Source organism: Coregonus clupeaformis, unplaced genomic scaffold (assembly GCF_020615455.1).
Source record: "Coregonus clupeaformis isolate EN_2021a unplaced genomic scaffold, ASM2061545v1 scaf0391, whole genome shotgun sequence".
Taxonomy (NCBI): domain Eukaryota; kingdom Metazoa; phylum Chordata; class Actinopteri; order Salmoniformes; family Salmonidae; genus Coregonus; species Coregonus clupeaformis.
Window position 1 is genome coordinate 340,465 of NW_025533846.1, and position 13,327 is coordinate 353,791.

Below are 13,327 nucleotides of genomic sequence, written 5' to 3' on the forward strand. Positions count from 1 at the left end.
AGTTAAAGAAAAAAATGTCAAAGGTTCACCTTCCACATTTACCTTAACACTATTTACACATAAAATTCTGCCTTATGTTTTATAACTTAAGAAGACATCCATGTAGATGTTATAATAGAAATGATCAAGCTTCTGTCGCATTGAGTGGATAATCTCCTCATCCCTAAAGATTCTCTCAACTGTGAAGTCAGTGCGGGTATCTGTAATGAAGTCACACCACTGAAGTCCGCTTAAGGCGAGTTGGCCTTGAACCTGATAGTAGTATTTGTGGCTCTTCTTAAGGCAGGCCTTTAACTGTGATCAGGTGTTTAACTTGGGTAACATTTTCAACATCGCAACTCTTAACCTCAGCAAGACCAAATGGTGGTGCTTCTGTTGGGCAGAAGACTTTAGCATCCGGGCTGGCTGCAAGGTGAGGTGAATCAGGGTGGATGATGACCCCGCATTGTTTCAGAGAGACATCACAAAAATCAGAATATTGCCTCAGTATCTCAGGTTCCAGATCCAACCCTCTTCTCATAGCAGCTGTCTGAGGAGTTCCTCTCAGAATGCGGGTTGCCAAAGCCTTGGCAGACAACTCCCCACGAACATGGCATATTTCACGGAATCTGCTGGCTGTCAGTCGGGGTTTGCGTACCTGGCTCCACAGCTGGCATTCTGACTGCATTCTTGTTTCTGCTTCAATAGCAGCAGACATCTCCTCTGACACAATCAGGCTGTCCAAATGACATTGTTGTATGTAGTTGGGCTCAAAATCAATGGGAAATTTAAAGTTGTAACCTTCAATAGGCAACTGAGGAAACTCACTGGCACCAGGGTGTTTAATAATATCTCTACTTAATTCTAGAGGGCACTGGTAAGAAAGCACAGACCCAAATGGCACAGGGCCAAATTTAGAGTCCACCAAATTAAGGCCCCTCAAGCCCGTGCAGCAATTTGCAAATCCCTGGTTGTGGACGGATGTCTTTCAGTTTCTCAGCACTGGCCATGACGTGAGGATCCGGAATAGGCCCTGGCATGAAAGTGAGATATGTCAAGTTTAGATTTCATTAAATGCCACCTTATCTTTTTCACTAAAAAAGACAACCACACTCATCCAGTCTCATACATGCTTCTAATACAAATAAAAAATATCCACTGAAAGTCTATATAAAAAGTAACAAATAATAATCACTTTTATGTTTGTATTATTTTAGAAATGCACTAAAGTCTTTGTGCTCTAGTACAGGCGGGGGGCTCATTCAGACTCACCATCATAGGCTCGGTACAGTGTGCACTTCACACCAGCTCTGACACTTGTTTTTTCTTAGCCGCTGGTTTACACACCGCCATATCATTGGTGGCCTCTGGTACAATTCCCTGTGATATAATAATGATGAACAATACATTGTCAAAAGTCAATACAAACTGCAAAGTTCTGCATCAGTGTAACAAATAATGTCTGACCTGTGTCCTAGGCCGGTGCCAGGTCTGCAGTGCGCTGGTGCATGACAGAGGCAATGGCACTGTCTTAAAGCCCATGGTAACATAGTGAGCACTTTGAAAAAGAAGTGCTACTATGTGATTACATAGTGCTTTCCCAGCAGAGCAGGAACATGACATGTGATTGAGTACCACAGGAACCTCTGCAGAGTCTAGTGTAACCTGTTCATAGAGACATAACAATTAGTGCTGTACTTACAAAACATTTTTTCTGCGTTTCATTATAAACTACTGTACACAATTTTCAAAACCCAATTTCTTTTTTTTAATTAAGAAAAATTGGCTGTTCTGAAACCTTTGACAAGTAGTGCCAACACTTATCGAAAATTTGAACATTTTGAGTTATCACAGAATCTTTCCCAGTCTTTATTGCGTCAACAACCCACATCGGTTTGTAAGAATTTCGTTGTGTATTAAGTTTAATGATACAAAATCAGAGCTCAGACTGAGAAACAAACTGATCCACAGTGGAACTTTGTGGAATCATTCTTATTAAATCTGCAACCGCACGCGAAACACAACAAAAAGAAAACTTATCTATCTTAACCTATCTTATCATAATGTTAGAGAACTGTTTATCTGAGAAACCTGAAGCCGATGAGCCTCCTCATTTTTCTTCATGGACCTGTAACATCGCCCTCTCACTGTCACCTCACCGTTAACTACACTTGAGACTGTTTCAATACAGTGATTGGGAGAAAGGGCGCAGCATTAGCCATTAATACATTACTGACTCTTATTTTACGGTCGATACAAACAGCAGTAATATTAAAAAGAGGCTGCAAAACAGAAACTCGTCAGCTCATAACCTTCGCTAGCATAGGGCTAATTTAAGCTAAATAAAGATAAACACGTACCTTCATAATCAAACAGGTAACCTTCAACGAAGAACTTGTAGCCTTTATCAAGCTTCGATCTTGAAGTAAGGGACCACTTGTCAGCAAGTCGTTCTAACGTCGTTAAGTCGTATTGGTGGCAGATGTGAAAGGGACTGGGTGAACTCCATAATGATGTGCTACTAGCTAAGCTGCCCTAAAGCGACACCGGATGTAAACATAACCTGCATCGCGGCAGAACGGAAGTTGTCTGACGTCACGTGAAAAGGGCCTATTGGGACGTATAGCAAGGACCGTGGATAAATGACGATAGCAAAGACAGAACAGTATGAAGATCGAAGCAGTTTCTGTCTCCCCGATCACACTTTTAGGCGATGTCATGGAGACGTTGTCTAGCTAAACTCATGCGCAGAAACACGTAGTCTAATCTAACGGTCGTCTCGCGCTGAACTGCGCATGTGCAGGCCTCAAACGGCACTCCTTCGATATAAAGTTGTTTTTGACGAAAACATGTCAGTTTGTCACTTTCACGAGATTGGAGTAATACCATGTTCAACTACTTAAGACATGGGCTTGAATTTAGGTTGTGCCTTTAGATTTCGAGAACATTAACTACTAAGGATGAATGTTTCACTTCTCCCATTGACTTCTCAAACCCCAAAACCACGGCCTGGTCTTTTTGGTCTGTTTCGCTAGCGTTCCCGAGATGTTGTGCCTCTGGGTTTGGAAACTGACGATAGTTCACTCTGGCCTTAACGGAGTGGTATTATAGACGCCCTTTGTGTTGGCAAACATTGCCGCACGAGGGCGATGCGCGCAAGTTGGTGGCACGGGGGAGTTTTATAGAACGCCAGCAAAAAAAATCCTCTATTTACATGTTGCTTATGAGTTCATTTCACACTACTTTTGGATTAATGGGATTTTAAGGCTCGTATGAATGTCCTGCTTAATATACTGTTTGTCATCATCGCAAATCAACTGCATTATACTTAAACACTTCAACCAGTAAAATGGCGCTTTTGCTACAGCCTATGTCAATGAGTGTTAGCATTCTAGCTAACTGCTGCTGCATCAAAGTTATTTTGCAAAGATCACAACCAAATATAATCTTAGCGACTGTCAAGAATCAAAGCAAGAATCAAAACATCATTGTAAGTGTATGCGATCCCCCAAAATGTATTTTGTTTAGAAGTAATAACGTAAATCTAGGCTATGGCTTTTACTGCAGCCAAGAGTCCCACGCATCTGTGCATCACTTCAGGATGTCGTGTACTGGAAAGAGGTCTCAGTGGGTGGGTCTCCCATAGACACCAATGCAGCTGGGTCTGGTCTTAGTTCAGTGACTTTCATTGAAAACATTTGAACCAACAGAAAGAAACTGACAAGGGAGAAGGCACCCACCTGTACAGCATCAACCCACAATGAAGATGAATGGAGGATTTCAATAATGTGATCACATACTGACATTAACAAGATGTTAAACTAAACTAAGCCTACATGTGTTGTTTTATTAAAAAAGTTGTCTAACTTTATTTAACACAATTATCCACTCTTGTAGTGCTGCTAATAACGGGAAAAAAAACCTAATTGAACCAGAAATAAAAAACACTGCGAGTGGGGTATCTCGCTTCCTCTTCGGTCTCTGATTCATCCTTATGATTGTGGATTCACAGGATGCAATACTGCCACCTAGCTAGTGAATGACGAAAAAGCAGCAAGTCAAATTATGGAGAAAGAAGAAAAAAAAGGTGGTTTCCACCCTCTATGATAGGGTCAACAGCTGATCAATGAAAAATCCAGTGTTAACTGGTTTGTCCTGACCAAATTGTATCGTGGCGTCTGACAATAATTTTTACATTTTATTTTTACAATTTCCCCAGGATTCCCAAGTTGGTAAGTACACTACACTGTATGTGGACAACAATTCAAATGAGTGGATTCAGCTATTTCAGCCACATCTGTTGCTGACAGGTGTATAAAATCGAGCACACAGCCATGTAATCTCCATAGACAAACATGGGCAGTAGGATGGCCTTCCTGAAGAGCTCCGTGACTTTTAACATGGCACCATCATAGGATGCCACTGTTCCAACAAGGGTCAACTGTAAGTGATGTTATGGTGAAGTGGAAACGTCTAGGAGCAACAACGGCTCAGCCGCGAAGTGGTAGGCCATACAAGCTCACAGAACGGAACCACCGAGTGCTGAAGCACGTAAAAATAGTCTGTCCTCGGTTGCAACACTCACTACCATGTTCCAAACTGGCTCTGGAAGCAACGTCAGCAAAATAACTGTTCGGTCGGGAGCTTCATGAAATGGGTTTCCATGGCCGAGCAGCCTAAGATCACAATGCCAAGCGTGGGCTGGAGTGGTGTAAAACTCGCCGCCATTGGACTCTGGAGCAGTGGAAACGCATCTCTGGAATGATGAATCACGCTTCAACATCTGGGCAGTCCGATGGACGAATCTGGCTTTAGCGGATGCCAGGAGAACGCTACCTGCCTGAATGCATAGTGCCAACTGTAAAGTTTGGTGGAGGAATAATGGTCTGGGGCTGTTTTTCATGGTTTGGGCTAGGCCCATTCGTTCCAGTGAAGGGAAATCTTAACGCTACAGCATACAATGACATTCCAGATGATTCTGTGCTTCCAACTTTGTGACAATAGTTTGGGGTAGGCCCTTTCCTGTTTCAGCATGACAATGCCCCTGTGCAAAAAGCGAGGTCCATACAGAAATGGTTTGTCGAGATCGGTGTGGTAGAACTTGACTGGCCTGCACAGAGCCTTGACCTCAACCCCATCGAACACCTTTGGGATGAATTGGAACGCCGACTGAGTCAGGCCTAATCGCCCAATATCAGTGCCCGACCTCACTAATGCTCATAGTTGAATGGAAGCAAGTCCCCGCAGCATGTTCCAACATCTAGTGGAAAGCCATCCCAAAAGAGTGGAGGCTGTTATAGCAGTGAAGGGGGGACTAACTCCATATCAATGCCCATGATTTTGGAATGAGATGTTTGCAGGTGTCCACATACACTACATTGCCAAAAGTATCTGGCTGACCAATTTAACTTCACTAAGCACAAAAGATTGGTGGTCCCACTGACAGTGAAGAAAGCTGGTACAAACCTGAAAGAGCTACCAGTGCGTTTTAATGCCAACATATGTAACAATGTGTTAAAGACCACCTTATTATCTATCCCACCCGTGCAACGTATTTACAGACCTGGGTCTGCCTGTTTGGCTATGCTTTTCCCACTTGGGACTCCCGAGTGGTGCAGCGGTCTAAGGCACTGCATCTCAGTGCTAGAGGCATCACTACAGACCCTGGTTCGATTCCAGGCTGTATCACAATCCGGCTGTGATTGGGAATCCCATAGGGCGGCGCACAATTGGCCCAGCATCGTCCGGGTTTGGCCGGTGTAGGCCATCATTGTAAATAAGAATTTGTTCTTAACTGCCTAGTTAAATAAAGGTTAACAAAAAAAATATATATATATATATATCCGTGGTTGGTGGACCGTTCTGATAATGAATGCGTCGTAGAGTGGTGCCCAGGAAATAATTAAATCAATTTGTTAGATGCTACCACTCCCTTAAAAACCTAAACTAAAAACACGGACGTCAATGTTTGAGCGCACACACTCCATTCTACTTGTCTGTGGCAGCATGGTGCCCATATTGACCGAGGCCCCCAGTGTCTGTTCTGGAGCGTGAAGTCACAAGCTCTGCTGGTCAGCTACTGCGTAGCAAACTAGCGGTGCCAAAAGCCCTAGTCTGCCCTAAACTATGTAAATTACGATCACCAGAACGGCCAAACCATTTTTGTTGTTTGGCCTCCCGGCCCAGAAAAACAATTTCCATAGATGGCCACATAGGGAAGTCAGATTAGAAAATTCCTAATAAGACACTTTAGTCATCACCATTGTGCACAAAACATCCATTGAATTATTCAAATTGTCGCTGAAGTTTTTATTCCATCACTCACAACCGAAGATATTTACATTTTATATTCATCCAATGTCTGCCATGTTTTTGGATGACTGATGACGTCATCGCTGCTCCCTGTGCGCACGGACTGCCAGTGGCATGTGATGTTTTGGTCCATGCTGGTCTGTATAAACCGGATGCAACCCTGGATATAGACGATCCATGAATCAGCGTGTGCGAACATGAGTAGATTACCTTGAAAACAACAGTCGACATCTCGGACTCAAGTCTCCAGTTCTTGTTATATCTAGTGCTCGTGCAATCATGCCATAGACACTAATGTTGACTGGCTTAGGCAGGATGAAATACCTCACCATTCAGTCAGGAGAAATTATACACTCACCGCAGTGGAGGCTGGTGGGCGGAGCTATAAGAGGAAGGGCTCATTGTAATGGCTGGAATGGAATAAGTGGACAGCTATGAAACACAAACATATGGAAACCACATGTTTGACTCAGTTCCATTCATTTCATTCCAGCCATTATAATGAGCCCATTCTCCTATAGCTCCTTCCACCAGCCTCCACTGCACCATCACCTGAACAGGTGTCACCAAGCTGTCCTGTCTGATAGACAAAATGCAAAGTTCTGATATTTGAATGTGTTTTAATGATCTTTACACCATAGAAAATAAGTATAATCAAACAGACAATTCAGCAAACTGTCAGAAATAATGGGCTCATGAACATAGACCCTGGATTTCCAAGCATTACTGCAAGTACACACCTCAATTCCTAAACAGCTAACCTTATTTCCTAAAAATTCTGTAAAAAAAATAATCGACAAGCTTTGTAGTTTTGCTAGACAGAAATAAATAAACAAAAGTCAAATAGGGTCTTCCCAATGTGAGCATGCCTCCAACCGCAAGGCACTACAGAGGGTAGTGCGTACGGCCCAGTACATCACTGGGGCCAAGCTTCCTGCCAGCCAGGAGCTCTATACCAGGCGGTGTCAGAGGAAGGCCCTAAAAATTATCAAAGACTCCAGCCACCCTAGTCATAGACTGTTCTCTCTGCTACTGCACGGTAAGCGGTACCGGAGCGCCAAGTCTAGGTCCAAAAGGCTTCTCAACAGCTTCTACCCCCAAGCCATAAGACTCCTGAACAGCTAATCATGGCTCCCCGGACTATTTGCCCCCCCCCCTCTTTTACGCTGCTGCTACTCTGTTAATTATCTATGCATAGTCACTTTAACTCTACCCACATGTACATATTACCTCAATTACCTCGACTAACCAGTGCCCCCCACATTGACTCTGTACCGGTACCCTCTGTATATAGCCTCCCTACTGTTATTTTACTGCTGCTCTTTAATTATTTGCTATTTTTTACTTAACACTTTTTTTTTTTTTTAACTGCATTGTTGGTTAAGGGCTTGTAAGTAAGCATTTCACTGTAATGTCTACACCTGTTGTATTCGGTGCATGTGGCAAATAAAATTTGATTTGATACGAAACTAGGATGAGCTAACAGGTGCTGTGAGGAGCCAATAGTGGCTCTGGGTTGTGAGGAGCCAATAGTGGCTCTGGGTTGTGAGATGTAATATGACAGCTATGAGGCCACCAGAAACAAACCCCAGAACTTTTCACCCTACTGAATACATCCCTGTTGTTCCTGATGTCTGAAAGCAGGAAGTTGCCCCACTGTGAATGATAGAGATTATATCACTGAGTCTACATAACAGCAGCATTATGGCAAGCACTCCTGTCTCTACCTTCTTTCTCCTTTTCTATTTCTGAAAGTGCGGTCAGAAGATATGTGAGACTGATCGTGTGTCGCTGCCACACCATTACAGCTATGGTTTTTGTAGTGTCTTATGTCAGAAAAGCCCTTTCCACATCTCTTGCAATAGTAAGGCCTCACTCCAGTGTGGACTTGCATGTGGGCTTTGACATTGTTGGCTTGGCCAAAACCTCTCCCGCAGACATCACATTTGAATGGCTTCTCTCCCGTGTGGACTCGCTCATGCCTTTTGAGATTGGTGTTGACTGCAAAAGTCTTGTCACAATAACTGCATTTGAAGGGCTTTTCACCTGTATGGGTTCGCTCATGTCCTTCGAGAGCTTGCTTAAGAACAAATTTCTTTTCACAGTATTTACAAGCGTAGGGCTTCACTCCACTGTGAAGTCTCATGTGATAGTCAAAAGTATGTTTATAGGCAAAGGTCTTTCCGCAAATGGAACAAGAGTATTGCTTTTGTCCCGTGTGAATTCGTTGATGGTTTTTCAGAGTTAGCATGGAGCTGAAGCCGTTCAAACATATGTCACAACTGAATGGCTTTGTTGAGGTTCCTGGTCTCTTGGCAGTTCTCGTTCGCTCTTTTCTCTCACGTTCTTTCTGCTTCTCTCCTTCAGCTGTGTGCCATTTTAGATGGTGTCTTCTCATTAGAAAATTGTACATAAAAGTCTTCCCACATAGGTCACACATAAATGGTTTGGTTGCCCCATGACGGTGCATGTGAGCTTTTAAGAGGGTGGACTGAAGGTAGCTTTTCCCACACACTTTACATTTGTACGGTCTCTCCCCTGTGTGAAGCACTTGGTGTCTCACAAGGTTTCCTTTATGGCCGAAAGCAGCTCCACATGTCTCACATGTAAATGGTTTCTGCCCTGTATGGATTACCTTGTGCTTGTCGAGGCTGGATTTAGTTATAAAGCGCTTACCACACTCTGAGCATGAATGCGGACGTTCACCTGTATGTGTTCGCATATGATAACTCAGGCCACCACTCTGTGTGTAACTCTTCCCACATACAGCACAGCTGTATGGTTTTTCACCGGTGTGGATTCTCTCGTGCTCAATAAGCAGTTTCCTTTTTGTGAAACCCTTTCCACAAGTCAGGCACTTGAATGGTCTCTCCACTGCATGAACAAGCTGATGACGTTTCAGATCTTTTTTGGTAAAGAATGTATTTTCGCAGACTTTGCAACTGAACGTTTTTTCTCTGTGACGCAACATGTGATGTTCGAGCTGCTTAGACATTGTGAATGTTTTGCCACATTGACCACAAGCGAATGGCCTCTCTCCTGTGTGAATTAGCTTGTGACGTACCAGCAAGCGATTCCGGCTGAAAGTCTTGTCACAAACATCACACTCGAAGGGTCTTGTGTGAGTTAGCTTGTGAGATTCCAGTGACCCTTCCCTGCTGAAGGTCTTTTCACAAACATCACACTTGAAGGGTCTTGTGTGAGTTAGCTTGTGTTGTACCAGCCGTTTGTTCTGGCTGAAGGTCTTCTCACAAATATCACACTTGAAGCGTTTGGTTTCTTTGGATCGTGTCCCTCTAGTAGTATTGCCGTTTTTCTGGCTTTCATGGCCGTCTCTCTCGTTGCCCTCTGGCAGAGCAGCTCTCATATGCTCAACGTTGGATTCGGTGTCTCTTGGGGAGGGGTCTGTATTCAGTCCATCTGTGTCTCCCAGAGAGGAGTCATTCTCCAATGAAGACGTCTCTGTGGGTTTACTGCAAAAATGTGCAGGACCTAAAGATGAAAGGAATATGAGTAATATACACATTAGCCTATAGATCTCGTTTGTGTAGCATGAGGCATCTTTATGTAGAAATAAACCAGCTGAACAGGACGCATGTCTAATTTAGTTAGTCAAATAAGTATATCAATATATGGCAATTAGGGTTGGGCGATATTACAATCGTATCAGATATCGAAAATGATTGACAGCCATCGTTGATGGCGACGACATGGTGATGAAACAGATGATGTATAGCCTATTTCAACCTGACTGACACCACGCAGTAATGAGCTGAACGGGCAGCCCACAGCAGGGCCATGTCTAGTGGTCTATTCCTTTGCTAGATGGCATAATCTATTTCAATAAATATGTTAGAAACAATTTACAGAATGCAAGAGAATGTAGACATAGCTTAGATTTTAATCAAAGCAGCACAAACTGTCCAGTCAAAAAAATATGTGTCAGATGATCTGGGCCATGTAGCCTAAGACTATTACTTTTTATATATATATATATATATATATATATATATATATATATATATATATATATATATTTTTTTTTTTATATACCGGTATATATATATATATATATAGCGGACACTCCAGTGTCTAATTATTTTAAAAGCCTAATTTTGTATTTACTGTCCATTTGATATGAATATGACTTCAGTTTGTATGCATGCTGGCATACTCTCACCACACTACTTCATGATCAAACCACACATTTATATAACGGTCTTCTAGGCTCTCAGAAAGTTTAAAGTTGTTTTTGAATAACCCAAAGACATGATAGGCCTAAGGTAATAATGAGAGCGGTAGAACAAACAATCAAAAAAGATACATTGAACAACCGTTTGAATAAACCTTACAGTTGAGCAAAGCTTAGTCTACTATAAAAGAAACACATGCATCCCCCTCCTTGCCGTTGGGAACCAAATGTTAAATCCTACTAATTAAAATAGTGTATCAAAAGCTATGAAGAGTATTTCCCAAATAAGCTATTCTAATAAAGTGTTATGTCCTAAAGTATTAGCTTTCAAATGGGAACAACTGTGAAAGTCAGTCTATAAGTGATTATCACAGCTTTATTGTGAATGACAAATATTAAGAGGCAACAAGAAGTGAAATTGAGCAAACAATATCAAGATGGAAAAATCGATTGAGAAGTAAAAAGAACGTACAGCTAAGCAAAGCTTTGAAATAAATTGTGTAGCGTAGGTCCATTTCAATGATAATAATAGGAGTATAGAAGCCTAGGCCTAATAAGAGAGGAAGATTGTTGCAAAAATTTGAATCATTGAATAATTATCCAGTTCTGGGGTCAGCAGTTGCAGCAGGGCTCTGATTCAGAGGGGTTGGGTTAAATGCGGAAGACACATTTCAGTTGACTAAATTCAATTGTACAATTGACTAGGTATCCCCCTTTCCCCTTGGTGAATTATAACGTGCTATATGGTCAATCCGTTATCTGTACTGACAGTGCAGCATTTACAGTGATATGGCCTCTGCAGAAGTCAGGGCATTCATACTTCTTGCTCTTCCCCATGCATAGAGCTGTTGTGAAGGAAGTTGTCAAGGAAGTGAGTTTGTGTTAATACAGGACCTCCCGCCCTCACCTACTGTCAACCAATCATGTCAATGCGGAGCTATATGGAGCCCTCGGCATTGCAAAATTTTTTTGAGGCGCACAGCGATGCTGTACAGAGCTCAATTTGGCCTATGCCATAAATTGCATCTTACAACACTACACACATTTACATTTTAGTCATTTAGCAGTCGCTCTTATCCAGAGCAACTTACAGTTAGTGAGTGCATACATTTTCATACTGGCCCCCCGTGGGAAACGAACCCACAACCCTGGCGTTGCAAGCGCCATGCTCTACCAACTGATCTACACGATGCACAGCTAGCGAGGCTCCTCCTTGACTGTTACTTGCACGTCCGCACACACACACATTTTTCGTGCCACAGTTACAACAGAGAGGAATAGGCTACTAAAAAAAGATTTGACTACAAAATATATTGTCATGATTAATGTTTTATGGGTACTTCATCACGAGAAGACAAATGATGACATCGCCCAACCCTAATGGCAATATACATTTATATATGAGCGTTAAGATAAGCATACTTTTACCAGACTGTGTATTGTTTTGAAACAACTGGGTCATCTGCTCGACCTTGGTCTTCAGTTTCACGTTCTCATTTTGTAAACTCGAGGAAGCCACTAGGAATAGTTGGCAGATTTTACGAATAGCCTCCTCCATCATCAGATTCATAATTGTGCAAAGCTGTGTAGAGAATTGAAAAACACGTTACCTAAAAAGCCAGCTAGCCATACGCTGCTGTAGCAAAGAGGATGTGAAACCAATAAGTTAGCAAGCTAGCTAACATTCACTAACAAGCTTAGCTGAAGGCTAGCAGTAAGTAGCTAACTTAGCTAGCTATATTAGCAAATTGCAAGAAGCTAACCTAGCTAGCTTACTTTGCCAGTTACATCAGAGATTATCATATGTGGTTAAACACTAACGTTGGATAAACTAGCTAACTACTAGACAACGCAATGCAGCTAGTTACCAGTAAATGTTGGTGTAACTTTAGCTAACGTTAACTTGAGCAACTCCGTAACGTCGTTAGTCACGCTGTACTCACCTCTCTCTCCGGATTGTTAGCGTAAGAATTTGGCACGATGCGCAAAAATGGACACATTTCTGTAATTGCCGTCTCGACAACAACTGCCATAATTGATGTTGTTTCTGACTGAAACATATTGTAAGCTGTAGCCATTTTGCTCTCAGACTCATTCACATAGAATAAGAACCAAGCTAACTACTGTAGCTACCTAGCATGCTGCCAGCAATGTGAAGCTAGTCAGTTATGGTCTTGTCCCCGCCCTAACAGAGTCGTTGTCCCAAAGGCGGGAAGGCAGGGTTTTGTCTAGAAGGGATAAACCTTTTGTCTAAATTGACTTTTCGTAGCAGAACGTACACGGCCGATAAGGAGAATTAAGTTAAGTTTATGATTAGCTAAAATGCACACAAAAAAATCAACCCTGTGACGATAATTTGACATAAACGATATCCCTTCTAGACATAACCGGAAGGCAGGCGTTCGTCGTCTTCTTCTTCGGTATTTTGGCGTTCTGCAAATATCAAATCAAATCGAACCAACAGTATGTTAGAGATGCATGCCGCTACCAACTGTGTGGCTGTGTCCACCTACTGTTCTGGAGTGTGAATTCATTTCACTTTGTTACAAAAAGGGGATGGGGAAAAGGGAATAAAAAGTATTATAATAATAAGTGTGTAATGGAAATGTTTTCCTTGCATATCCCAACTCCCCCTGAGGCACCTGCAGGGAGTGCAGTCACGACCAGGGTCACCATTGTCCAGCACCCCTGGAGCAATTGGGGTTGCCTTGCTCAAGGCCACAGCAACAGATTTTTTTCTGTCACCTTGTCAGCCATGGAAATCGAACCAGCAACCTTTCGGTCACTGGCCCAATGCTCTAACCTCGAGGCTTCTTGCCACCCTTAAATTGCCCTACCAACTAA

At 42.5% G+C, this 13,327-nt stretch overlaps 1 protein-coding gene across 2 annotated transcripts; it reads right to left on the minus strand.

Annotated features, from left to right (window-relative positions):
- Positions 1-7,679: 7,679 nt before the first annotated feature.
- LOC121582018 (zinc finger protein 883) lies at positions 7,680-12,940 on the minus strand. Of its 2 annotated transcripts, none has more exons than XM_041897517.2 (3): positions 12,427-12,940; positions 11,906-12,065; positions 7,680-9,783 (listed from the first exon to the last, which is right to left on the minus strand). In XM_041897517.2, the coding sequence occupies exons 1-3, from the start codon at positions 12,559-12,561 to the stop codon at positions 8,015-8,017; spliced, it is 2,064 nt and encodes a 687-aa protein (XP_041753451.1). In that variant the 5' UTR covers positions 12,562-12,940; the 3' UTR covers positions 7,680-8,014. The 2 variants fall into 2 exon arrangements, with proteins under 2 accessions (XP_041753451.1, XP_041753452.1); XM_041897518.2 differs by having other exon boundaries at positions 11,912-12,065; positions 12,427-12,939.
- Between the last annotated feature and the right edge of the window lie 387 nt (positions 12,941-13,327).

Coding starts and splice junctions, on each gene's coding strand:
- LOC121582018 (XM_041897517.2), bottom strand. CDS start 12,561: ATGGCTACAGCTTACAATATGTTTCAGTCAGAAACAACATCAATTATG. Junction 12,066..12,426: donor CTAACAATCCGGAGAGAGAG/GTGAGTACAGCG, acceptor TTCTCTACACAG/CTTTGCACAATTATGAATCT. Junction 9,784..11,905: donor CAATACACAGTCTGGTAAAA/GTATGCTTATCT, acceptor TTTCATCTTTAG/GTCCTGCACATTTTTGCAGT.